Source organism: Anopheles ziemanni, chromosome 3 (assembly GCF_943734765.1).
Source record: "Anopheles ziemanni chromosome 3, idAnoZiCoDA_A2_x.2, whole genome shotgun sequence".
Lineage (NCBI taxonomy): Eukaryota > Metazoa > Arthropoda > Insecta > Diptera > Culicidae > Anopheles > Anopheles ziemanni.
Window position 1 is genome coordinate 27705103 of NC_080706.1, and position 23482 is coordinate 27728584.

General features: G+C 46.6%; 4 protein-coding genes across 4 annotated transcripts; 2 read left to right on the forward strand and 2 right to left on the reverse strand.

The window, feature by feature from the left end:
* Positions 1–1674: 1674 nt before the first annotated feature.
* On the reverse strand, positions 1675–2610 carry LOC131284461 (fatty acid hydroxylase domain-containing protein 2-like). The gene is made up of 2 exons (XM_058313320.1): positions 2463–2610; positions 1675–2315 (listed from the first exon to the last, which is right to left on the reverse strand). Exons 1-2 carry the CDS (start codon positions 2608–2610, stop codon positions 1675–1677), a joined length of 789 nt encoding a protein of 262 aa, XP_058169303.1.
* A 4137-nt stretch (positions 2611–6747) lies between these two features.
* LOC131284462 (fatty acid hydroxylase domain-containing protein 2-like) lies at positions 6748–7947 on the reverse strand. The gene is made up of 4 exons (XM_058313321.1): positions 7851–7947; positions 7531–7706; positions 6955–7406; positions 6748–6889 (listed from the first exon to the last, which is right to left on the reverse strand). Exons 1-4 carry the CDS (start codon positions 7945–7947, stop codon positions 6748–6750), a joined length of 867 nt encoding a protein of 288 aa, XP_058169304.1.
* A 4028-nt stretch (positions 7948–11975) lies between these two features.
* On the forward strand, positions 11976–13486 carry LOC131284463 (tubulin alpha-4 chain-like). The gene is made up of 3 exons (XM_058313322.1): positions 11976–12009; positions 12076–13326; positions 13407–13486. The coding sequence occupies exons 1-3, from the start codon at positions 11976–11978 to the stop codon at positions 13484–13486; spliced, it is 1365 nt and encodes a 454-aa protein (XP_058169305.1).
* A 139-nt stretch (positions 13487–13625) lies between these two features.
* Positions 13626–18037, forward strand: LOC131284464 (uncharacterized). Its single transcript, XM_058313324.1, has 3 exons — positions 13626–13970; positions 17587–17638; positions 17820–18037. Exons 1-3 carry the CDS (start codon positions 13626–13628, stop codon positions 18035–18037), a joined length of 615 nt encoding a protein of 204 aa, XP_058169307.1.
* The last annotated feature ends 5445 nt before the right edge of the window (positions 18038–23482 follow it).

The following is a 23482-nucleotide window of genomic DNA, read 5'->3' on the forward strand; positions in this document are numbered from 1 at the left end:
CGATATCCCAACGCCGAGCGTTACGTCTTAATAGTGGCTGAGGCAGGTGTTAATGGGCGTATTTCGTTGAGCAAATGTGACCTTTCCGGTGTTCTCAGCACCTTCCGTCGATATATTGACTTGTGGCATCATCGTGCCGACGGATGGGTAGAGTGCGGCTAGAACACAGGAATGGCGCGGCCCCGGGGTCGAACGATAAACGACGGAATGCGTCCGGTCGGGTGTATAAGTGCGGCCTACCGGGACAACTCTGTCGATTAGCATGAATTTCGGTTTCATCCAAAACTTGTTTCGATGATAGTGATGCAGCTCTTGGTGTTCCGTAATTTTGGTTGTGGATGATAATGTCAAAACTTCCGTGTTTGCGGTACAAATTATAAGAAGCGCTTCCAGAATGGCGGGGAAGTTAATTGCGAGCCTTCAGATGCTGCCTTTGGTTTTTGTCACCAAACAAAGCAGTCAAGTGATGGTTTGTTTCGAACGTCTTCGTCCTCTTCGTCCGTCTGCGATGAAATTTTGTAGTGGAGATTGATTCGGTTGATGTGACGGGATTATTATAGCGCTCAATCAAATTGCTTGAGCTGCCAAAATGCCCCCTCTACAAGATAAATTGCTGACATGGATGAGGTTTGTAGTCATGCTGAATCGCAAGCATCTTGTCGCAAGGATAAAAGTTTAAAAAATGGTTATAAAGAGAAAAACAAAATGGACAGCCTCAGCTCGAACTTCGATCGCATCGAGTTGTAAATTTTCATACATATTATGACAAAGGTTCGGCTTCGAAGCTTTTATACGGTTTTAGACAAGGACTCAAGAGGTGTGGTAAAAGTATATCAAATCTGTCTTTAATATTATTTATATTTATAATGTAAAAGGGTTAAGTTGGTATGGAATAAAAGCATATAGAATTATGGAAAAAATCAAATCATAATTAAAAAACTATATCCCACATAAGTTCAACATAACAGCAACCTCTGTAACTACGGCAAACATTAAATGTTTTGATTTGAAACTTTCACTTAGAGTAAATGCTCCGAACATACTTCGAAGTTACCGCAAATCACAATCAAACTGAAGATCTGTAATAGCCGCAACATATTTGCACCATAGAACGAAATAGGTAAGAATTTTTTTGTACAAACAAACTTGTTCAAAAAATATTTTCACTTTTTTGAAAAATCCTACGTCAATGGTAAAGTGAACGATCGATTGCTATACTCATTAGCATAATTCGATTCCCTCGGGAAATCCATCAATTTCAGGGAAGAAGTATATGCATTGAATATTGGAGTCGTTGGGCGCAAGTTCACTTTGTCACGTGTAAGCACCACAATTTGCGTCACTTGGTGGGGCTTTCCGCGTGTTAAATGAAGTGCTCATTTTAAAGGACAATTTTAGTTCTTTGCAATTTGTTAACACTTTGGCTAGGGACGGGCACTAATGCGGTTGGAAGGTAGGAGACATACACCACATCCCATCGATCACACGGGGCTGATCACAGGATGTAACTACGACACCGGAGTGTAAATATTGATCCTCACTATTTCCACTTTTAATAGCATCGCTAGAATGCGCAACGAACGAGGACGCCGAGCTGCTGTCCTACAGAACGACTGTTGTGCATCATTAACACCTGGGACGAGAAGTTTGCCTCCCGCCCCGGGACACGGACACTTACTTGAGATGATGGAAGTCGTGCATCTCGGAGCTGCCCAGCACGGGCAGATGGTAGCCGGAATGGTCCACCAGCGTGTCCATCATGACGAACGTGAACCACAGGACGAACGTCAGCACGTGGCAGCTCATGAGGGCCGGCCCAAGGTACACGGGCAGCAGATCGCTGATAACGAACTCGAACGGGTGCGCGTACATGGCCGCCCAGGCCACCGGCGCCGTCCACTGGTGGTGCTTCTTGTGGATGCGCTTGTAGAAGAAGCTGGAGTGCAGCAACCGGTGGCTGTAGTAGAAGGTGATCTCCCAGACCACGATGCACACCAGGATGTCGCGCACGATCGTACCGAGCGTGGGTAGGACGCGCGGATCCGGTGGCTCGAAGAACACTATCCAGCGCAGCATGAACCCAAAGTACGTGGTCGGGATGCCGTACAGGAGCTGGTTGCGCAGGACCACCTTCACCAGCCGTTTGCAGCGATCCCACTCGAGCGGCTCGTTGGCGCCCGGTTGGTTCTTGTACTTCCGCAGCGCCGCCGGCCAGTTCGTGAGGTCCATCAGCACGAACAGACCACCGACGAGCCAGAAGAAGGAGTAGGTGTACACGGTCAGGAAGCCCACGTAGAGCGTCACGTTGTCATCGCCTGGCGGTGGAGGTGGTGTTGCATGAAAGTGAAAAGAGTAGATACCGGCGCTTATCAAACGAGGGCTCGAGGGGCCAGCCAGCCAGCGAGCCGAGGCCACCGCTTAGGTAACCTCCGGTGACGCCACCCTCGGACCGTCCGACCTACCGATGCGATCGAGAAAGCCGTTCCACGTTTGGTTGAACCACACGAACAGTGGACCATCGCCACGAGGAAGTGCCGCAACACTCGCGAACGTGTCGACCGTACCGTTCGCTGGCCAGGCGTCGAGCGCTGGGACGCTCGAGAGGTTCATCTTAGCCGACGATAAAACGCACTAACTAGTACGTCCTTGACCGGACCCGATAGGCGCAACGTGTGGCGGCCGCAGCTAGCTGCTTCGATTAGACACTGGAGAGACGTCCGGCGCTTAGGACGATCCGCGTTCGACTGACCACTATCGATCCGTCCGGGGATGATAATAAACATCGACCCATTCTGGTTGCGCCCATGAGTCTCCAACCGTCTTCACCTGGGACGGCACGAGGGGGTGCGTGTGTGTGTCTGTGTATCTGCGACGGCGAGGGCGAAGAAAAGACGGCGACGACGACGGCGGCACAAGAGACACCCTGTCGAAGCTGATGGGAGGTTTTAGTGACGACCGAAAATAATCACTTGTTACTCGCCGTTCAAGTGTGTTGACTACGGCGGCAAACCTGATCGATGGCTGCCCCCGGGGGTCGACCGCGACGCGGGGCAGATCACGTCGTCCGAGTGACCTCACCTTTTCTTCATGACCTACGCGTACTCACCTGTCGTGGCCGCCCTGTGTTCCATCTGCCAGCCGGGACGGCGAAGAATATTTGCATACCCGAAACTGGAATATCATTGGCGAAGGTAAAAAAAAAAAACGTTTCGGATCCAAAGACTTGGGTCCTTTGGGTCCTACCATACCTAAGAAAGCCTCCCGCGGGCGAGGGAGGTGTGTACCGCCGTCATGACCGTTCCGATTGTACGCGACGAGGAAGTACATACGCCGAAATAAAGACAACAAGCATCTCGCCAATAACAAAAAAAAAAAGACAAACCGTTTTGGTCCCGATGAAATGAGGGAAGACAAGACTATGTTTGCGGAGTGCGGTGTTGTTTGAGATAATATTTGCACTACGAATATTTATAGTTCAACATTCGGGGCTTGCAAACGACGCAGCATGTTTAGGGTGAAAACACCCAGAGTAGCTCAGGCGACGATGTGTACGTCTTTTGTTGGAAGTTGGAAAGTACTCTCATGGAAGATGCGCAGGACTTTTTGGGAATGACATACGCACTTGACCGTTGATGAGGATTTGAGTGATGATGTACCCTGCCCAGAGCAGGAGTCGACAACCTTTTTTTCAGGAAGGGAGAAATTTCTGGCAATTTCGAAAAGATGAGCTACAGGTTCTATAAAGTAATTAGCAACGAATTAATATTTTAGTAATTTTGAAAAATGTTACTAGTTGACAAAAATTTACCCACGCCCAATAGAAAAAAGCCCAGAGATTGCCAAACCCTGGCCCATGATGCCAGATAAGACGTTTCACAGCATCCGAATGGGAGACGATAAATTGTCATCGGATTTGCTTGCGACCCCGGTGACCGCGAAGGTCACTGGATTCAGCTAAACTCTTCTGCTTTAACGGTGGTTCGTTTTGTTATTCAAATGCCATTAAACACCGGCAGCCATTTTGGCTCAGCCAAGACGATGTAAACGGCTTTCGTCCTTTGCAGTACCGGCCGGACCGGCGTTGGCGCACGTTTTGCTTCGGACGTCATTTGCGACGAGGCCCTAACTTTTATCGCTCGTTTGCGGCGGAAGAATAGAATAAACAACCCTTAATTGTTCTCGAACACGAATCGATTGACCGGCGATGGAATATATCGAACGTACTGTTATTACTTTGGCCGCTGAAGAAGTGCACAATCGAAGGGTTCTTTTTTGCCAAAAAATACCAAACTGGATGCTGCGCAACGCTACGCACGATCCAGGGGCAATCGAATGGAATGAGTCTACACTTTTCCAAATGTTCAATGTTTATCTAAAGCCAAATCACTGCCAAAAGCTCCGGAAGGTTTCGTTGTTGCCACTGAGGTGTATTCGCCAATGAAAAACATTACCATTGATTGACAGCATCGAGCCTTTTGATGAATCTAATTAGTGAGGCAAAATGTATGTTGTTTCCATGCTAGGCTTCCAAGTGTTTCAACATTCACTAAACGAAACAGAATAGGCAATGAAAATGGAAATGTACACCTCTATAGACCAGTGTTCAATGTTAACTCTCGTGTTGATCAGATGATCTTTAGTTACCCGTTCATTAACATTGTAGTTATGAATAGCTTTCTAATGGATATCTGAACCAAAATTTAATTGAAAATCTATGTAAAATCTCTATTCAAAGAACAAATCATTCACAGTTGCTATACACCATGTGTCCTTCAATACATTAATAGAATTCGTGTATATTTTTGCATGAAATAAGTCTTTCGAAAATATTTTAAATAAGTGACACTAGGACTGGCAAGAGATGCTGTGCATACAGAATTATTTCAGTTTATAGTTATTTAGTAAAAAAAATGGAACGAAATCCGAGATTAAAATCTGCGCGTAGCATTTTCCATCGAAACTGGATAGCACCTTAAGTATTATAGATAAACATTGAATTAAAAGACCAAACAAGACGTGTGATTATAAAGAAAGACATTTCTCATACAAATGCAACTTCCGCTACAGAGAATCGAAGATTGAAGGAGAGTTGTATGAAACATATTCTTCTTTTTTTCGTCGTATGATTGATGAAATAACCGAAATATGATTAAATAATGCCGCATAAGATTGCAAATCAGTTAACTCCTTTTAAAAACCGAGCGCGGGCGTCGCGAAAGAAACAAAACAAAACAACAAATAAACATATTGCTCTACCCGTGAATGAATTAACATTTACAATTTCCCCGTCCTACGTCTCGAGCAAAACAAGTGAAGTAATAAAGACATTCCGCTTCGTTACAGCAATTATTCATAACACATGGCGCCGAACCACACGAGTGCGTCGCCGCTGGGGCACGAGTGAGTGAAATTTATCTCAGCTGACCTGGTTATGTGAAATCTTCTATTTTGGTGGCCAACTTGCGATGGGCTGAACAGCGAAGTGTGTTTGACTTGTTGGCGGCGCCAACCGTAGCCGCGGTGTTCCGTAAAATAAATGTGATAAAAAACAGTTTACAGTAGTTGCTGAATGTCAAATTGCGCAGTTTGTTGTCGAAATGGTAGCGTGAGCCCTTCAATGAATCGTAACGCCCATTAGTGGCTTACGGAGGAAGGCCACAAATTCGACGGAAAGAAAAGCTAATACAATACAATACGAAAGCTGATGCACTTTAAAAGAAATAAAAAACCTTTTCAAGTTAGATTGTCAATTTCTTTGCACAAGCATCTGGACATCTAAAGAAAAAGCTGCAGCACAAGGAAAGCAAAATCCAATTAGTCTTGTTTTATTGTCTTCTTACGGCTCAACGTAAACGTGCCTAGAATACGCAGCGCCTCGAGGTGTTTTACGACCGCACAGTAGTTTCTTGTCGGCCGCGCGAGAACTGTTAGATGCCCATCAATACTCTGATTGTTTTATGTGCCGCCATAAACAGAAAGTAATCACACGCAACCGAAATTAGCTCGTGGCACGCGTGGCGGTGTTGTAAAAATATTTAAACATCCAACCCCAGATCATACTCCGGCAGAGCGATCCAAAACAAAGCCGTGTTGGGTTATTTCATTTGCACCACCACCATCATCGGGACCATCTTTTTCGCCGGCAAACTGTTCACTTACTCTGTTTGGCAACACCACGGCGGACGGCACAGTGCCGAAAGGAATCCAAGTCCACTGCCACCGAGATTTGGCGCAGTGTTTGATCGAAAGGAAGGCCTTCAAACTCCACTTCTAACCCCAACCAACAACCATTGCCAATGTGTTTGCCGATCGCACAGGGACACCCGTGTGCTGGAGTCGTGTGTGTTGGTAGCAGACGATCGGTGTTTCGGATGAATGGAGATCGCGGATTAAAATGTTTGCGTTTGCTAAAGTGGTACGGTTTGTACTTTATTGCTTGCAAAGTCGCCAGCTTTTAAGGTTGTTTCTTTTTAAAAATCAATGTATACTTCGTTTATTTCAACGATCAACTTGTTCGGACGCAGGTGGTCCAATTTGCCTAGTCACTTCTTCTAACACTATACACAAGGGATGGGGACGGGAGGGAGGGAAGGGGGAGCAGGAAAGTAGGAAAGTAGGGAGATTTGAATGCCTTATCATAAACGAATCACTGAAGGACACACGATGCAGGATGCGGTCCCGCAATGGACCGAGTCCCGCCCAGAGCCCTCGGAAGGTACTCACGAGGAGGAGCCGTTACGTGTATCCTTACTTATCCGGCACTAGCTCCCGTGCCGACTGGAACCCGATGATGCGGTTGTGCCGCTGGAACTGCTTCTTCTTGCGGAATTCCGAGTCCGTGCCGTGGAACCAGTCCATCCATCCGTAGAGACCGTAGCACTGATTAAATCTGAGGAATGGGCACAAAGGAATTGAGATGCGTCCTTCGACCTCCCGCCTGACCGGTGTACCTACTTGAGGTGGTGGTAGTCGTGCGACTCCGGGCTGGACAGGAACGGCAGATGGTACCCGCAGTGGTCCAGCACGGTGTCAACCATCACGAACGCGAACCAGATAGCGGTCGTGGCGACGTGACACTTCATCACGGCCGGGCCCGCAAACACCGGCAACAGATCGCTGAAGACGTACTCGAACGGGTGCGCGTACATGGCGGCCAGGGCCACCGGGGCCGTCCACTCGTGGTGCTTCTTGTGCACGTGCTTGTAGAGGAAGCGGGAGTGCAGCAACCGGTGGCTGTAGTAGAAGGTGATCTCCCACAGGGTGATGCACACGGCAAAGTCACGCGCCATCGTCCACGCCGTCGGGAACTCCCGCGGCGGTGGCACACCGTTACGGCTCACGTAGAACGATAGGTACGCCGTCGGGATGCCGACGACCGTTTGGTTGAAGAGTAACGTTTTCACTAGCTAAATACGTACGCCGGGAAAAGGGAAGAGTAAGGTACAGTACACCATCACACACGCTCTCGCATAGACAGGACACACGCTCTTGCACTATAAGCCCATTCTGAGGCCTCTGGGAACCCATTACCTTCTTAAACTTTTCCCAATCCAGCGGCTCGTTCATGCCCGGTTGGTTCTTGTACTTGCGCATAAACTTGGGCCACTCGGTCAGATCCATCAGCACAAACAGTCCACCCAGTATCCAGTAGATGGCATTGGTGTAGAACACCAACACCCACACGTACAGCGTTTCCTGGTCGTCCCCTAGGGACCGAAGTCCCGAAAAGAAAAGCCACATATCAATCGCAGTTGCATATTTCCACTTTTAACACGCTTTCCACTCGGTTTAAGGAATTCACCAAACTTCACAGTCCACAGTCCGGGCACAACAGGTGACACCTTACTTACCGATCGTGTCCAGCAGGGTGTTCCATCGCTCAACGAACCACTCCCGACTGCCGTTTCCGTAGGCCAACGCCAGTGGGACCGGCTCGTAGAAGTCCATCCTGGGCGCGTTCTGTTTGTACACTGAACGTTACGTCGCGTTACGACGTCGCGAAGAAACCGCGGACTTAATGGCGAGACGAGGAAAATTTTGCGTGCAACCCCGGACCGCCTGTGCCGATGTTAGGCGGGGGGCTAGATTTTTATGGTTTTCGTTTTAGACTGTTTGCTTGTTTCCTTATTCCTTTCCGTTGCGTGGAAGGAGATCCTAAATCTGCTCGCCCTCAGTTGACGCACTGTACGCCGTCGCGAGCGAAGATCTTTTACTGCTGCTGTCTGCGCGGTTCAGCGCGCACTAGAGATGATTCTGGTGAAATGATGAATGTCTATCGATGATTAGCGAGTGGTTTGTTGGAACACCGTCCTCTCTACTGCCGCGGTCCGCAACCCGTCGATACAGGATCCGTCGCGAGGTGGGAGACTTTATGAAGTTCACACTTCATAATCGGAACCACCGAGTGCGCTAAACATGGCAAACAGTGCGCACGGTTGTGTTGAGGCGGCAATTGAACGTCGTACCGAGATGATGATCTTGCCGTACCCATACACACACACAGGTGCTCGTTGGCTGACGGGGCCGCGGGTTAGAGTCCATTGTTGAAGTGTGCTCGATGGTTTCCGCGAGGTTGCTCTCGTCACTCGTTGGGCCTGCCAGAAGCTTGTTGGGGTTGGAACTGACCCGATCCGATGGTTGTCTTATGCCTCAAAAAAAGGAGAAGCTGCAGGGGAAGGATAGGGAGAAAGGTCCACATGTAGCATACTGTGTCGAATCGCATATGCTCGCCGGTCTGCGTTACACTATGCGACCAGATTGTTTACCCCTACCAAAGGCAATGTTTGCTACGGTTTGCGGCATGCTCGTATGAAAGTTGACCATTTGGCATAGCAATCCTCTTCCTCATTCGGCTGGCGAGTTGTTTAAATTTTGGATTTTTGTGTTTTCGGCTCGAAGACGTCCAATGCTCGACGTGTTTGCTGTCCGCGTTTTCCCAACGAGGTGCAAATCTCCGTTAGGTCACCGCTGGCGTTCGTCAGCCGGTGTTTCGGGGTGGACATCTTTTTACGGCTTTCCACATGTTTGCTCAATCTGTTAGCATGTATCAGAGATCGGTAAGTGAACTCTTGAGTAGGAGAACCTTTTCCGGCCTCCCAAGTCAGTGCGACCAGCAAGAGAAATTGTGCCGATGCAACCGTGTGTTTTGAAAGGGTAATGTTGCTTATGACGCAATATAAATATATTTTAGACCAATTCGTTCGGTTAAAAGTGATTGTAAGCACTTTTCCTCCATCCGTTGTGTGGGTATAAGGGTTCAATGACTGCTACGAAATAACACATTATGACTTTATGGGATAGTGACTCAATTTTAATGTAGTAAAGAGCCTACACGACACGCGAAATCCCTTTGCATATGAAGGAAAAGGCACATAGACCGTGAAGATGTGTCCGAAAAATCCGGCGAGCTGAAAAAAGGTTTCACTTTACAGCGGCGAGAAGTCTGCTCACTCCTACGCCGCTAGCAAGCCGTGAATATTTCGACCCTTTTCAAGTTAGTACTCTGTCCGAATGAATATTGGTTGCATAATCGATCGCTACTAAACCGGTTTCCGACCTTGGCGCGCGTGGAGAGCTGTAAATAGGCAATAACCTCTGAGGGAAAGTAAAAGCGCGTGCTTGGTTCCGATTTTAAATCTGTCAAGGTTAGCAGTCACACAGCGACAAACGAACAACAATAAAATTAAGGCACCGAGGTGCTTCCCAACCACGTGGTAAACGGTACCACCGAAAAGGGCTGCCGCTCGAGTTGATTGAACTATTTGGCAGAGGCTACCGGCAGCATTTGAATAACCGGTCGGACTGATGATCTAGAGCAGGGATGTCAAACATGCGGCCCGCGGGCCTCATGCGGCCCGCAAGAACATTGGGTGCGGCCCGCGACCCCTTTGAAACAATACATCGAAAGTTTGGATCCTTGAGTATTGGCTTTCCTTTCAATAGCAAAATATTTAATGTAAATCGTTTCACGAACTGCGAATTGCAAGTGAACTGAACGATTGTCAATTTAAACAATTTCAATAAGAAAGTGATATGCAACTTTGATCCACATCACGCCGACATATAGCGGTTGACAACAGCAAAGGTTTTACGCAGATTTTTCTAGACAAGTGGATAAATAGTGTTTATAGAAAACAAACGTGATGAACTACAAGACCATTCCAAACAAAATAACATATGTGGAGCAATAAGTTAGCTATTGTAATTATATACCTTTACTTTTCTAAAATCTTTACCGAAATACACAAAAGTGTTGAACTACAACATATATTTCAATAAACTTGATTTGAATGCGTTAAAATTTGGAAAACGATTGAGCACCAAACCCTCTCTTTTACTCAAAATTAGTAGATTTTATAAGAAGTAATATAATATGAAAAAATGTGAAAATGTAAAACATGATTGTCTGTTAAGATAAAACCACATTGATAAGAACATATTTTTATCAATCCAATCAATTATATGGTTTGGCCCGCGAACCTATTTTGGGAGGAAATGCGGCCCGCGAATCTATTTTGGGAGGAAATGCGGCCCGCGAGGAGAAACGAGTTTGACATCACTGATCTAGAGGCTGGCCGATCACGGTAACCATGTGGCAGGGGTTTGTGATCGAAATGCCCATCGTATCGGTTTTCTGAGAACGGTAGTTAAACTTAAATGAAAACGGCACAAATGAGGCACACGCTTCTCCGAATTCCTGTTCGAGCCTCGGCCTTTGATTTGACTTCTCCGAATGCCTTTCCGAGCCTCAGCCTTTGATTTGACGGTTTCCTGGTAATAGATTAGAAGCATGTGTAACGTATGGAAAGTGACTCGCTACTAAGACGGGAACTCGGTCTCAAATTTTAGCAGACTTTTAGTGATGAACCTTCACCGAACGGGTTTTGGAACGGAATATGCAAAAATCTTCAATACGGAAATCGTTTTACAGTCTGGCTGGAAACCCGTTGAGCTGGCATACTAATAAAAGCGAACACTCCTCGGCTGGATCCACTCCTCGGAACATGGATGGGATAGATAAAATTCAACTAATACATGTTCCATCTCTCGCAACCGATTCTATAAGTGACCTTTATGAATGGCCACAAGTTTGGAAATATAATTTACCCATAGTTTTAAGACCTATTCTTTGCCAACGTCAAATCATTAGCACGTTTCATGCTGGATTTCGGCTTCAATGGTTGCGAAGCAGAACGAATGAGAAATGCTTCACTCGCCTTCATAACGTGAGGCACATCTGTGCAGGTGTGTACGTTTTTTTTTCCTGGCAACCACATCGCAAGATCGAAACGAGTACTGATAATTACGCGCGGTTTGTAGTTTCGTGTGTATGACCATTCAATTTATTTCGCTGACGAACGACGTGGTGGTTCATTTTTTTTTTTTCTAACGCTCCACGAGAAGCGTCATTTCAAACAATCTTCAAAGCACGTAGAACGAAAAACCAACACGCGCAACCTTACAAACGACTTGGGCCGGCTGCGGTAGGCCACAAGCGACGAACCTCCAAAGGAGGGGAGCACTCAGAACTCCAGGACCATCACGGACAAAGAACATTTTCGGTTTGGTTTTTGTTTCTCTATTAGCATTTCACATAGGTTTGATGGATTTGGTTTTTGTTCGCGACATCCAAGTACACATTGGCCTCACCTGGGGCTGCTGGGATCGACGATGGCGTTGACGATGTGATGGGCCTATGACAAACGCACGGTGAGATACCGACGACAGTGACGTATTGTTTGCTCATCCGTTTTTTTTTTCGGCGTAAAACCGGTTCCAAATCCTTTCGTTGAACATTCGCACGTAGCGGCGCACTCTGTTGCGTGAAGATATTCCAAATCTGTGTGTGGCTGGTTAGAAAAACAAAACAATCTTGCCGTGGGATAAAACGAAGCCTGCAAAAAAAAACCGTAAATATTCATCAGCACGCGGTGCAGAAAGCGAAAGAATACACGATAGCCTGCTAGGCGACCGGAATGGCGAAATGTGTAAGTTCCGTCTACGCGCGCAGTAGACAACAGCCGTCCTATTTCCGGGTGTAAATTTGGCGATAAGACTTTTATTTTCCGCACTAAGGAACGGGTTCTGTTCCATTTTTACCGCAACAGCGCGAAATCGTTCAGCTGCACGTGGGTCAGGCCGGTGTCCAGATGGCCAGCGCCTGCTGGGAACTCTACTGTCTCGAGCACGGAATCTATGCTAATGGGGAGTTCTGCGAATGCACGCACAAGGAAGACTGTAGCGCGTTCTTCAGCTGCGACCGTGCGGGTCGGTGCGTACCGCGCGTTCTGCTCCTCGACCTGGAACCCTCGGTGGTGGATGAGGTGCGTGTCGGTGTGTACCGGGACCTGTTCCATCCCAGCACGCTGCTGACGGGCTGCGAAGATGCCGCCAGTAACTTCGCCCGGGGTCACTACCGGCTCGGGAAGTCCATCATCGAACCGGCCATGGATAGGGTGAGGCGGTTGGTCGAGGGTTGCTCGTCGCTGCAGGGATTTATGATGTTCCACAGTGTGGGCGGTGGCACGGGAGCCGGCCTCGGGACGCTGCTGCTCGAGCGGCTAGGCGAAGAGTTCGGTAAGGTATCCCGTATGGAGTTTGACATCTTCCCGTCACCCCGGGTGTCACCGGTGATCGTGGAACCTTACAACGCGATCTTGGCGTCACACGCCGCCATGGAGCACACCGACTGCACGTTCGTGCTGGACAACGAAGCGCTCTACGATGTGTGCGATCGAAGCTTGGGTGTGCCGGAGCCGACCTACACCAACCTGAACCGGCTTGTTGCGCAGGCCGTGTCGTGCATAACGGCTTCGCTGCGCTTCACCGGTGCCATCAACGTCGATCTGCTCGAGTTCCAAACGAACCTGGTGCCGTTCCCACGCATCCACTATCCGCTGGTGACGTACGCGCCGCTCGTGCCTGGTGCTTCGGCACGCCATGAACAGCCCACCACGAGCCAGCTGACACAACAGTGCTTCGAGCCGGCGAATCAGCTGGTCAAATGTGATCCTCGTTCCGGACGCTACATGTCCTGCTGTCTACTCTACCGGGGTGAAGTATCACCCATCGAGATTAACCGCTCGCTTCAGGAGCTACGCCGGAATCGCTCGGTTCAGTTCGTCGACTGGTGCCCGACCGGGTTCAAGATCGGCATCAACTATCAACCACCGATCGCCGTACCCGGTTCCGATCTGGCCCGCACCGATCAGGCTCTGTGCGTGCTGTCGAACAACACGGCCGTGAAAGGTGCGTGGTCGCGTGTCGCCGGCAAGTACCAGCAGCTGTACGACCGTAGAGCATTCCTACATCATTACCTTGATGAGGGTAAGCACGGAATGTTACGACCGTTCAAAGGTTAATTGATAATGACTAATGCTCGTCTCGCTGGGAACATATGGTTGCAGGTATCGAAGAGCCCGATTTAGCCGAAGCGAACGAGAACATACGCACGCTTATCAGCGATTACGAGGAAATTGAAAAATAGCTCCCCGGGGCCAATTACTAGGTGGCGCACGGAATCGGTGAGCTTTAAACTGTCGCCAAGATGGCTTGAAAAGCGCGACCACGCACGACGACATCCTTAGGAATCATCTCGCCGTCGACGCCGCCTGTTAGACCTCACGATGGCTCGTCCGGTGTGTCTAGCGCTACTGGTGACCCTGCTAACGTTCGGCGACAATTCCCCCACCGTTGGGGCGACCTGCACGGCCTCAATTCAGGCCGAACGAATCGCGGCGTGTGCCTTCAACCCACTGCTGGCGCTTGCCGAACGCTCCGGCTGGGTGCTGTCGCGAGAAAACTGTGGCGAAATCGTAGGACCGGAAGCGTTCGAGGTGCCACCGGTGCTGTACTACGAGTACGCCGAACCGGACCACCTGTACACGGTGGTTTTCGTTGCCGAACCCAGCCTAAGACGAGGTACCGAGGACCGCAGATTCTATCTCCAGTGGCTCGTAGTAAACGTACCGGTGAGTAGAGCTGGAGAGTGTTCCGGGAACGGTTTGCGTACGATTTGCGTCACCGTTGACGTCGAGAAGGTACTCTTCCCGAATCGGTGATTGCTGTGCTGTGCCACTTCGATTGATTGGCATGTTGGTCGTTTGCGCGAGCTGATGAAATCGTCGATCCTCGCGGGATTGATTCGGAGTGGGATCGTTTTTATCTCAGCTCGCCAATTTACGGAGCGCAAAGTTCAATTTAATGTTGAAACCTGTTGGTGCCGTGTGAAAGACGTTAGTTTTATGACATCTACCTGTCGTTCGAGTTCGAGCAACTCCCAATGCGACCCGACGAAAATCAATTGATCTTCCATGGGAAGATAGATAAGGTACGCGTTCTTCAAAACAAAGTCACCAAAGTGTCGGACCCGCTTTTGATGCATGTTTTATTGGCAAACACCAAACGGGCGATGGTGGATAGGACCTTTGTGATTGTCCAGTTGCCATGCAAGCCACCAAAACCGTCACAAACGAGCCTCAATGTGCACTAACTTGCCTGTGCAACTATTGTTCCATCTGTTTGCCGTTGCATTATGTCCGGCACCGTTTGTTCAACCTGTTGACCGAAGCAGTTAGCTAGGCCGCAGCATCGTAGGATTTTGATGAATTTGTGGTGTTTAAATTTCGGTTTCTTTTCAAACACAACCGTTGGTGCCGTAAGCGGTGCCGAATGAAAGTGGATCGCTAATTGCCTGAAATGGTTTCCATCAACAACGATTGTGTCATAGGTGTCAGATGGAATTCAGTTTTTTTTGTTCATTTTACTGCAAAGACTTTTGGATGAAATTAGTATACTGCAAAATTAAAATTTTTGTTCGAATTTTTTAACCCCTAGAGGCATCTAATCGCGTACATATATTGCTGGTCAATTGAGTTCCTCTATACATCGATTCTCAGAATTCCACGAATTAGCACTCTATTATTATTCGCAAGATAGTCCCTGCGGGGTTTGTTTGAGATAAGATGGTAAATTTAGCGTCTGAGAACATCGCGTCATCGCCATCGTTTCAGCGACGCAAATTATTAACATTCAACTGGCAAGGTGTTCGAACAGAACACTCTCGCTAATAGATACGAACATGCATGCTTCTCCACCATTCTGGAATTAAATGGAATGAGTTCCAAAAGATGATCTGACCGACAGTTAAATAGTTGAAAACCGAACGAGCCCACTTGTTCGCTTTCCTTTGGGGGCCATGTGAAATCTAAAAATAAAACGATACGGAAAAAGGTAAACATAAAACCGCGAATGCTGTTTTTCAAGCGAAAGTATATACCCAGTCCGGCCAGCATGTTCTCTTGACCGAAGAGGTGGCCGCATTTTCGTCGGATTTTGACCTTCAACTTGGACGGACTGTGGCTGTTGGAAAACAAGTTTTGCTCCGTGAACTTCATTGCGCGTCCATTACGGTTCGTTTTTCGGGTTTCGGCAGTTCGCATGTTTATCTCGGCAAAGTGTTTGAAGTACATACATAAAAAAAAAATCCAGCATTACTTCCAGCAGAGGGCCACTTGGGCCTTCCAATTGTAGCACTTGATCGAAACCTGGGCACGACCTAGCTTTACCTTGCGTATGTATGGTAGGCCATTGCAAAAAAAAAAAGAATCATAATTATGACGCTTCTTATTCAGTTGCGGTCAGAGTTATTGACCAGGAGGAGAGGTGGGAAAATAATTTATAGTTTGGAATTTCGAAGCTTCGCATGGCGTTTGACGCCGTAAACCAAATGGATGGCTTACTTGCGCCGATGGAAGTGATGGAACCTCTTTGCGCGGTGTTTTGCTTCTCGAGCTGAAGTGGTTCGTCGCCACTCAGCCTTTATTGTCGTCATTTGCTGGCGTCACTGAGCACCGCCGTGGTCAGGCCAACTTCCGGCCGGTGTACATGTACATGCCGTTTCCGTGACACTAGTGTAGATTTATTTCGACAAAACGGATGGTGTTGGCACCTTTTTTTCTTTTATCTTCTTTTTTTTTGTTTTGTTTTTTTTTTTGTGAACGATTCGTGTATTGGGACGATGGGGGCAAGTAAATATTTGCTATCATGGTGAGACACAATGGTTAAGACTGGTATGTCAAAGCAAACATCGTGGATGGATTTGTTTTACAATTGCAAAAAATAATGAGCTTTTTGTGTCGAGTACATGGCGTTGATTAAAACTGGTAGTTTTGCTGTTGATATGTTTGCAAAATATTCTACTATTACACTCTATTCGGATCCGTCTCGACAAATCTTAACTCTATATCTAGCGTCATAATTCTCCAACTCGAAACGGAATAGTTTGGCAGAGCAGAAGATGTGATTATTTACTTTCACCCGTTGACTGTCTCGCTGTTTTAGTACAGTTAATTAGAAAATCATTTTCGTTCAAATTTGATTATAACTAGGCTTCCCAAGGGATACAGAAAATCATGTACGTGGATAGTCACTCCTCTCATATAAGGGAGGGTCCGGTCTCAGTTGGGATTCGAACTCACGCCGTCGAAGGGATTTTCTTTGCGGACCCCCTTTGTTGGTGTCACCCGCTTTTGGGTGACACGGCAGACAACGGGTTAATGGAGAATTTTATTTTGTCAAATCAAATATAACGCAAGTATTTACTCGTTCTGAAATACTTCACACAAAACTAAGCCATTAATATTTGAAATGCTATCAAAAACACTGTAAACATAAGTTTAAGCTGATGCTATAAAATGGTATAACAGAGTGCATTACCCATAATAGTTATACCAACTTCCGATAAACCCTTGAAACAGCATTTCATATTTGAATCTCGTTTATTTCGCAAAATTATATTGTTCAGCTGGCTGATACGAGATACTAGAAGTAAATAATTGAGGTTATTATGACTGGAAGGACCGAAAGACCGGTCCTTTTTATGGTTGCGTGCCCTGCGTGCCTTCAATGCCGTGAGTGATCGGTTTGACTACAATATGTCCCTTGCCAGCTTTCGCTCCCACCTTGTGTCCCATACGTCATGATCCTTCTTCGTCTCCTTCTCCGCTACGTTATCCTTCCTTGTTCCCCGCTTTTGTTCCAATTGTATAGCCCTCGGGGCAAACAATTTATGTACAATAAAATGAAATGAAATGAAACAAGCGAAAAAATGGCTAGCCGCGCTTCGTTTCGTTTCCGCGCACCATCTCGTCACGCAGGTCACGTCGTTTTAGATCTTCGAGACGGCCAGTCATTTTTTCACTTTTTTCAGTGTTGTTTACCTTTCATATGGGACAGGACCCAATCTTATTTTAGTAAAAAATCATGAGCATTATGTGTTGCACCAATAATTGACTGAAATAATGTTTCTTGAATGTGTGTTTATGAAAAGCGTATAACATTTCGGAATGTGATAACTTATACACCTGATCTATGAAGGGTTACTCTGAGATCGGCCCGTGCTATAATAATACACGCCTGAAAGTAGGCACTACGGCAGGCATGATCGATTACTCGATGTATCCACTTGTTTTAAATTTTAACACGCCAAAACCAGTAAAAGTGTAATACAATCCTCTCGAGAATTAAGCTCACATCTATTTCCCTTTTTAATGCAAAACTGTTTGCTCTTGTCTCATCTTCCTTCAGGAATCTTCATTTCTAAATGGAATGACATACATGGATGGTGATACAGTGATGGGTAAGCATTCGAACGATCTGCGGTGACACTTGTTCGTTTTCCCTCGCTCGTTCGCTACTCTTCACGCACAGTACAGTTCATCAGCCATCATCTTGATGGCTACATTGTTGCGCACGATCGATCGGCGAATCCGTGCCTTGTGTTTCGTTAATGTTCGAACGTGTTTCTTTGCTTAATGCAGATTATCTATCCCCTGCACCGCGCTCCATCGATGATGGCGATGCTGATGGGCAGCCGACACGCTACGGGTTCTATCTGTACGAACAGGTTTACGGCACGATCTATCCACCGATGCCGAACTCGCGCGAAGACTTTCATCTGGATGGCTGGATCGCTACGATCTATCCCGAGGCGGCCCTCTGCGGTCCAGTCGCGTCGCTCGGATTCGGCGCGCAGTAGGCATCCATTAAGCCATGGCCACAATCGGATAATACGCTGGATAAATCGAGCTGCAAATTTTGCTTCATACCACCGTCTCACCCAACCAACCCGTCGGTATTCCTACATACATCGGAAGGTAAAACTCCAAAAAAGAAGCATAAGGAAGAAATAAATTTCATTTTCCTGCGCGGGTTTCAGCATACCAAGGTTCCGGTGATTTTTATTTACTACCCCAGGAAAACGAAATTGTAACACTAGATACAGCCGCGGAAGGATCGGAGCATATCTTGGAAAATGAAATTTATACTACAATTCAGAGCATAATTTTGGTTCCTGCACCCTCGAACGCACTCACCAGTACATTCGCACTTGCCCCGCTCTTAGTTGGCTCACGCAAATGAGGCTTTATAAAGCGAATTTACTTCGTTGGATTCCAACGTTGAAAGTTCCACGTGCTCTCGTGTGTTGATGATGATCGTTCCCTTTCTTTTTGTGTGGGTTTCAAAAAGGGAGTCCTGATCGCTATGTTGCAGCGTTCATCAGACGATGCCGGACGCACTCGGAGTCACCCTTCTGGTGTTTATCGCGCAATGTACGCGCAATAGCACCGTGCGTTCATCAGATATCGTGTGGGAAAAAAAAAAGTTTTCCCTCGATGGCCCAACGAGAGGGACATTCCCGGAGGGCCTTCGAGCAAGTCGATCGGTCCGTAACAGTTGTCAACATTATTTTCGTGCTAGTCGCATAAGTTTGGGACGGCTCCGGCCTACGTTCGGGCACATCCCGGCAACGAGCACGAGCCAGAGGCAGCAAGCGGGTGGTTGTCTTTCGAGTTGTCGCATAAAAACCCTGGACAGCAGATAAGATTCCGATTCGGAATGGTCAGCTTCGGTGCGTCGGCGCAATCGGGCGCATGTTCAAACAATGCCATTAAATCTTAACCGAATCGAACGACGAGGTTGCCGGATGCCGTGCTCGGCGTGGCCGAGTGTCGTGCCACGGTCGTTGGCCAAGAGTTTGGCTGGCGCTCTTGGTGATAGGTGACAGGTTTCGGCGGGCAGGTCTTCGGTTCCCCGGTAATCCTTTCACATGTATTTCTGTTTGTTGTTATTGTTTTTTTCATATGCACAGTGAATCTGTGGAGGACTGTGTGAGGTTTCGAGAATGCTGGCACCGAAAAGGAACTGATCCCGGGAGCGTAGAAGAACGCGTTACAAAAATAATAATAAGTGCAACGTAACGCGTCCGAGTGACAGTAATTGCGTGAGCGCCCGCAATGAAGTCATTTCCATCCGAAGCACGTGCTCGGAAGCTTTCGTTCCGCAATTTTTTTTTTACCTTCTCCCAATCTTCTACTCTTGCCTCTTGATGCATCGTGTGACTTGTTATGCTTCCACTGTGGTTATAAGCCACTCTTTCCCTTGGGAATGGGGTGTGTTTTTTTTCCCCAAACTCACTAGCAGATGCCCCAAAGCGAGGAGAAAAGTCGACATTCGTAATAGCAGCCCACGTTGCGAAGGACTTCTCAGGTTGGTTTTTGGATGAAGGAGTTGTTTTTTCGCAAAAGTTGGCTCACTTTTGCCACGCACGATTTGATGTTATTGTCGATTAGGCGCACGGGAAATGGCGCAACGATGATCGGAAAACGATGTTCGGCGAAAGGAGTATCGGCGCTCTTATCTAAACTATCCGTTGAGGGTAAATGATGGTGTCAAGGATTTTTATTGAGTCCACAGCGTGCAGCGAAACAGTCACCCTGCTTTCATGGTATCGTGTGTGGCAATCCTTTCATAAACATTGCTCAAGTTATTTGTTCTCTTGCATTCCGTTTGCAGCGTATCAAGTAAGGAGATGGGAAGGATTTCTATCCTATATTTTGCCTCATTTATTTTACCAATGTTCTTTGGTTGTGTTAAAAAAATAAAAAATAATCAATTATTAAATAAATTAATATTAAAAAATATTAATCTGTCAAACTGCTATTTTTGTTGATAACAACATATCAAATTAAAAAATTACTGATTTGATGATTGTTTTTATTTTAGGCCTTTTTCGTGATTGATGTGTTGATATCTTCGTGCTAATGTTAGTTTTAGTTACTGTTTTGATCAACATACAGTTTTGGTCTTTGGGTTCTCGATGTTTTCTCCTAATTTTAGAGTTGTTTTGAGTGTTCTGTTGCAAACGATTTTACACATTCAGATGATGTGTTATTCAAAGGCTTTTCATTTCTGGCTTTAATTACACATATGTTTCCAAGTGGCATATGAAGTGCGCACTTCCGATTCGAATTTTGAAGGAGGCATGAATCACGTAGCGATTCTTCGAACTCTAATCCTAACGCTAATCCTCGACCGAAATTTACCCTCGAGATCTTATCCAGTTGCGGACAAGTTAACTTTTATGTTACTGCACCGCATAAAGGCGCAATATTTTTCAACAACTTGCCCTTCGTAGCGAGCTTTTTGAGATTCATTTCGCGAATAGGTACAAAACACCCAGTGACTCACGACACTGCTCGAGCAAGTGTCGAGTGGGTGACCTTAGCAGATCTCCCGCGGGCCGGTTACGATCAGGGTTGGCAATAAAACGGAGCCACTGTTTTCGTTTTTTTCCATGCGCTTCACCTTCATTAAGAACATCGGCAAACATTTGCGGCAAAGGAAGGTTGGGCGTGTTGCTCATATACGACTGGCGCCTAGTTTGTGTGTTCCGTGCTTTTTCGACGGAGGAATCCACACACTTTCCGGGCCCGAAGGCTTGCGACGCGATTTCGGGTTTGATGGGAGGCTTAATGCGCGATTTTACGTTATTGATAACGCCGGATCCTGGTGATGGTCGTGTCTCAATTGTCAACAAGCTGCCAAACTAGCCGCTACCGGATGAGTAAGCATCGGCTTCCGTAATTAGCATGGCTAGCTTCGTGCACGGTCCAAGTGGGCCAGGACCCTCTCCAAATCATAACTTGAATTGTTCATCAAGATTCATCCCCGAACTGATCGTGAGTCCTCGCTCTCGTGAGATTGCATAGATTGGAATAAAAACACAAATACTCTGCCAGCTCGATGCCGCCATTTCCACTTTATTTATGCTCACCGTTTGAAGCACTATTTCACCCCGGGCTCTCGAGGACACTGACTGTTTGATGTTTTTTTTCCCTAATGTTGAAAACGGTAATGTGGCGTGGTGCGGAGTTCGAGCGGACTGTTTTGTTACCGGGAGGCACTTGTCGCACCGGCCTTTCTCCTCGAAAGTCGAGTGGAAAAATTATTCGGTACTTGAATCGGGGTCCGGTTGGTCTTCCTGCCCCTCTTCCGTGGCCCGTTCGATGCTGTCCATCTTCTTCAGACACGATGGAAAGCTCAACATCGTCATTCATCTCGGTGTTGGACATGCGAACGGTGAATGGTCGTAGAGCGTGCAGACACTCGAGTGCCCGACACTTGTGGGCCCTGCTTCCCTTGGGGGATGCTAGCACGTGTACCGTATCAGGGGTTCGAGAAAAAGCGCATCCGCGTGGTATTAGGAAAGCGCAACAAGTTCTTCGGCGAATACAATCGGAGGAAAAATGGCGCGTGGCCCAAAATGCGTAGGATTGACGGTTGATTTGTTTGCTGTTTTTTTCCGACCCCAGAAGGATTGTTTGTATGTTTGTTTGTTTGTTTTATCGACCTAAAGTGACCGTCACTTGCTGTTTTGTCATCACTTCCGGTTAGTACAATTCGTTTACTAAACGAAGAATAAACAGAACAATACCATCACATCGAAATAATTTTAAATTCGAAGCAAATAAAAAAACTTAATTCGTATTTACGTCTTAATTGGAATGACATTCATCAAGCACCTACACCGTAAAAGGAATAATTTTATTAACCACTTATATCGGACTTGTACTCACATAAAGTCGTTAAGCAGAATCCTCAGCAAAGTCGATGAGCAACGATCGACTTAATTTCATTGACGGGAACGACCTCATCAACCGATTAAAAGAGGCCAGAGGTCGAGAGGAAAGGTGCACTTTCGAGGTAATGAAGACATAAAAGCTAGGCACAATAATAACTTACCGATTAGCGACCCGATGGGTCCGACGCATGCTCGGGTCATGTTCTCCCGTGCCGTGCTCTCGTTAAATGACGTTACACAAAATCCGCGAGCAGAATTCGCGGCGGGGAGAAAACAATTTTCCCGACCGACAGGACCTCCGCAAGGGTAGTTCCCGGCCCCTGCCCTCGAATCGTTTTGCTCCGGCTAATGGAATAGCCCTCCGGTTGTGTGCAGTCACATTTTTGTAAGCGTTATTTAAGCGGAAAATTATAATGAATTTTCTCCGATCGGCTTGCGCATATAATATCGTATCGTTTGTTTGTGTGCGCGGGAAGTGCGGCCCCAGGTTAGGGGGCCGGGTAATTCGTTTGATCACACAGCCCGTTCATTATGCAACGCGGTATGTAATTTAGTCCGCGAGCACCGGGACCTGCCAGCGGATTTAACCAGTTTGTTTGATAACGCTACGCCACGGCTGGCGATGATGGCCCTCGCGATGGATACTTGCGGGACACCCCGGGTGGTTATGCTGGTGTGTGTGTGTGTGTGTATGCAAGTGTTGGATGACGGCCGTTACTGTCCGGCTTATCATTAAGCAAAGGAGGGCAAAAGTGCCGAACGATCGATCGGTAACGGACGGTAATGATTGTCATTATGTGCGGGCACTTCATCAACGGCACAGGATGACGCGAGGGTGAGAAATGCTAGGAGAACGAGCATGTGTTTTTTGTCCGGGAGCCTTAGGATAAGTTATAGGATAGGATTTTTCTACTGTCCCAAATTTCAAGTATCAAAAGCACTCTCACATAGTTGATTGTTCCTTCACGTTAATTCACAGTTTAAAAATATGCTGCCAAATTCTAAATCACAAGTTTTACCTCTGTTTGATCACTTTATGCCTCCCAGTTGTCAACTGTGCTTTTTATAGCTGTTTAATATATAAATTGAATGTAATTGTATTTATTCTAGACCAGATTTCTTAATTTGCAACTGCCCAACATTAGTCTGAAATTGCGTAAATTTATTTTTTTTTATTTTATTTATTTATTGGGGTATGACGGACGCTGCCGTATTGTTAGAGCCAACAATCGCGTAAATTTATCTGGTTATAAAATTTAGCGGCAACGAATTACTTTATTTTGTTTATCAATATTTCTCAATCAACATCAAATTTAGAGATAGTAAAATTATAAATTTTATCTCTAAAAAATTTGAAGATGATGCCAACACAATGTTCCTTCCGAATTGCTTGGTAGAAATAACACTGAATAAATTAAGTGAAATATTTCGGTAAAATACGGTGTTGAAAGCAATTTTGACACACTGTTTACATTTAAGGATTGTTCCATAATCTGTAATATAAAAACTGCATGTTGTTGAATCCATTCATCTTCTCGTTGTCAAATTAAACCTTCTTCT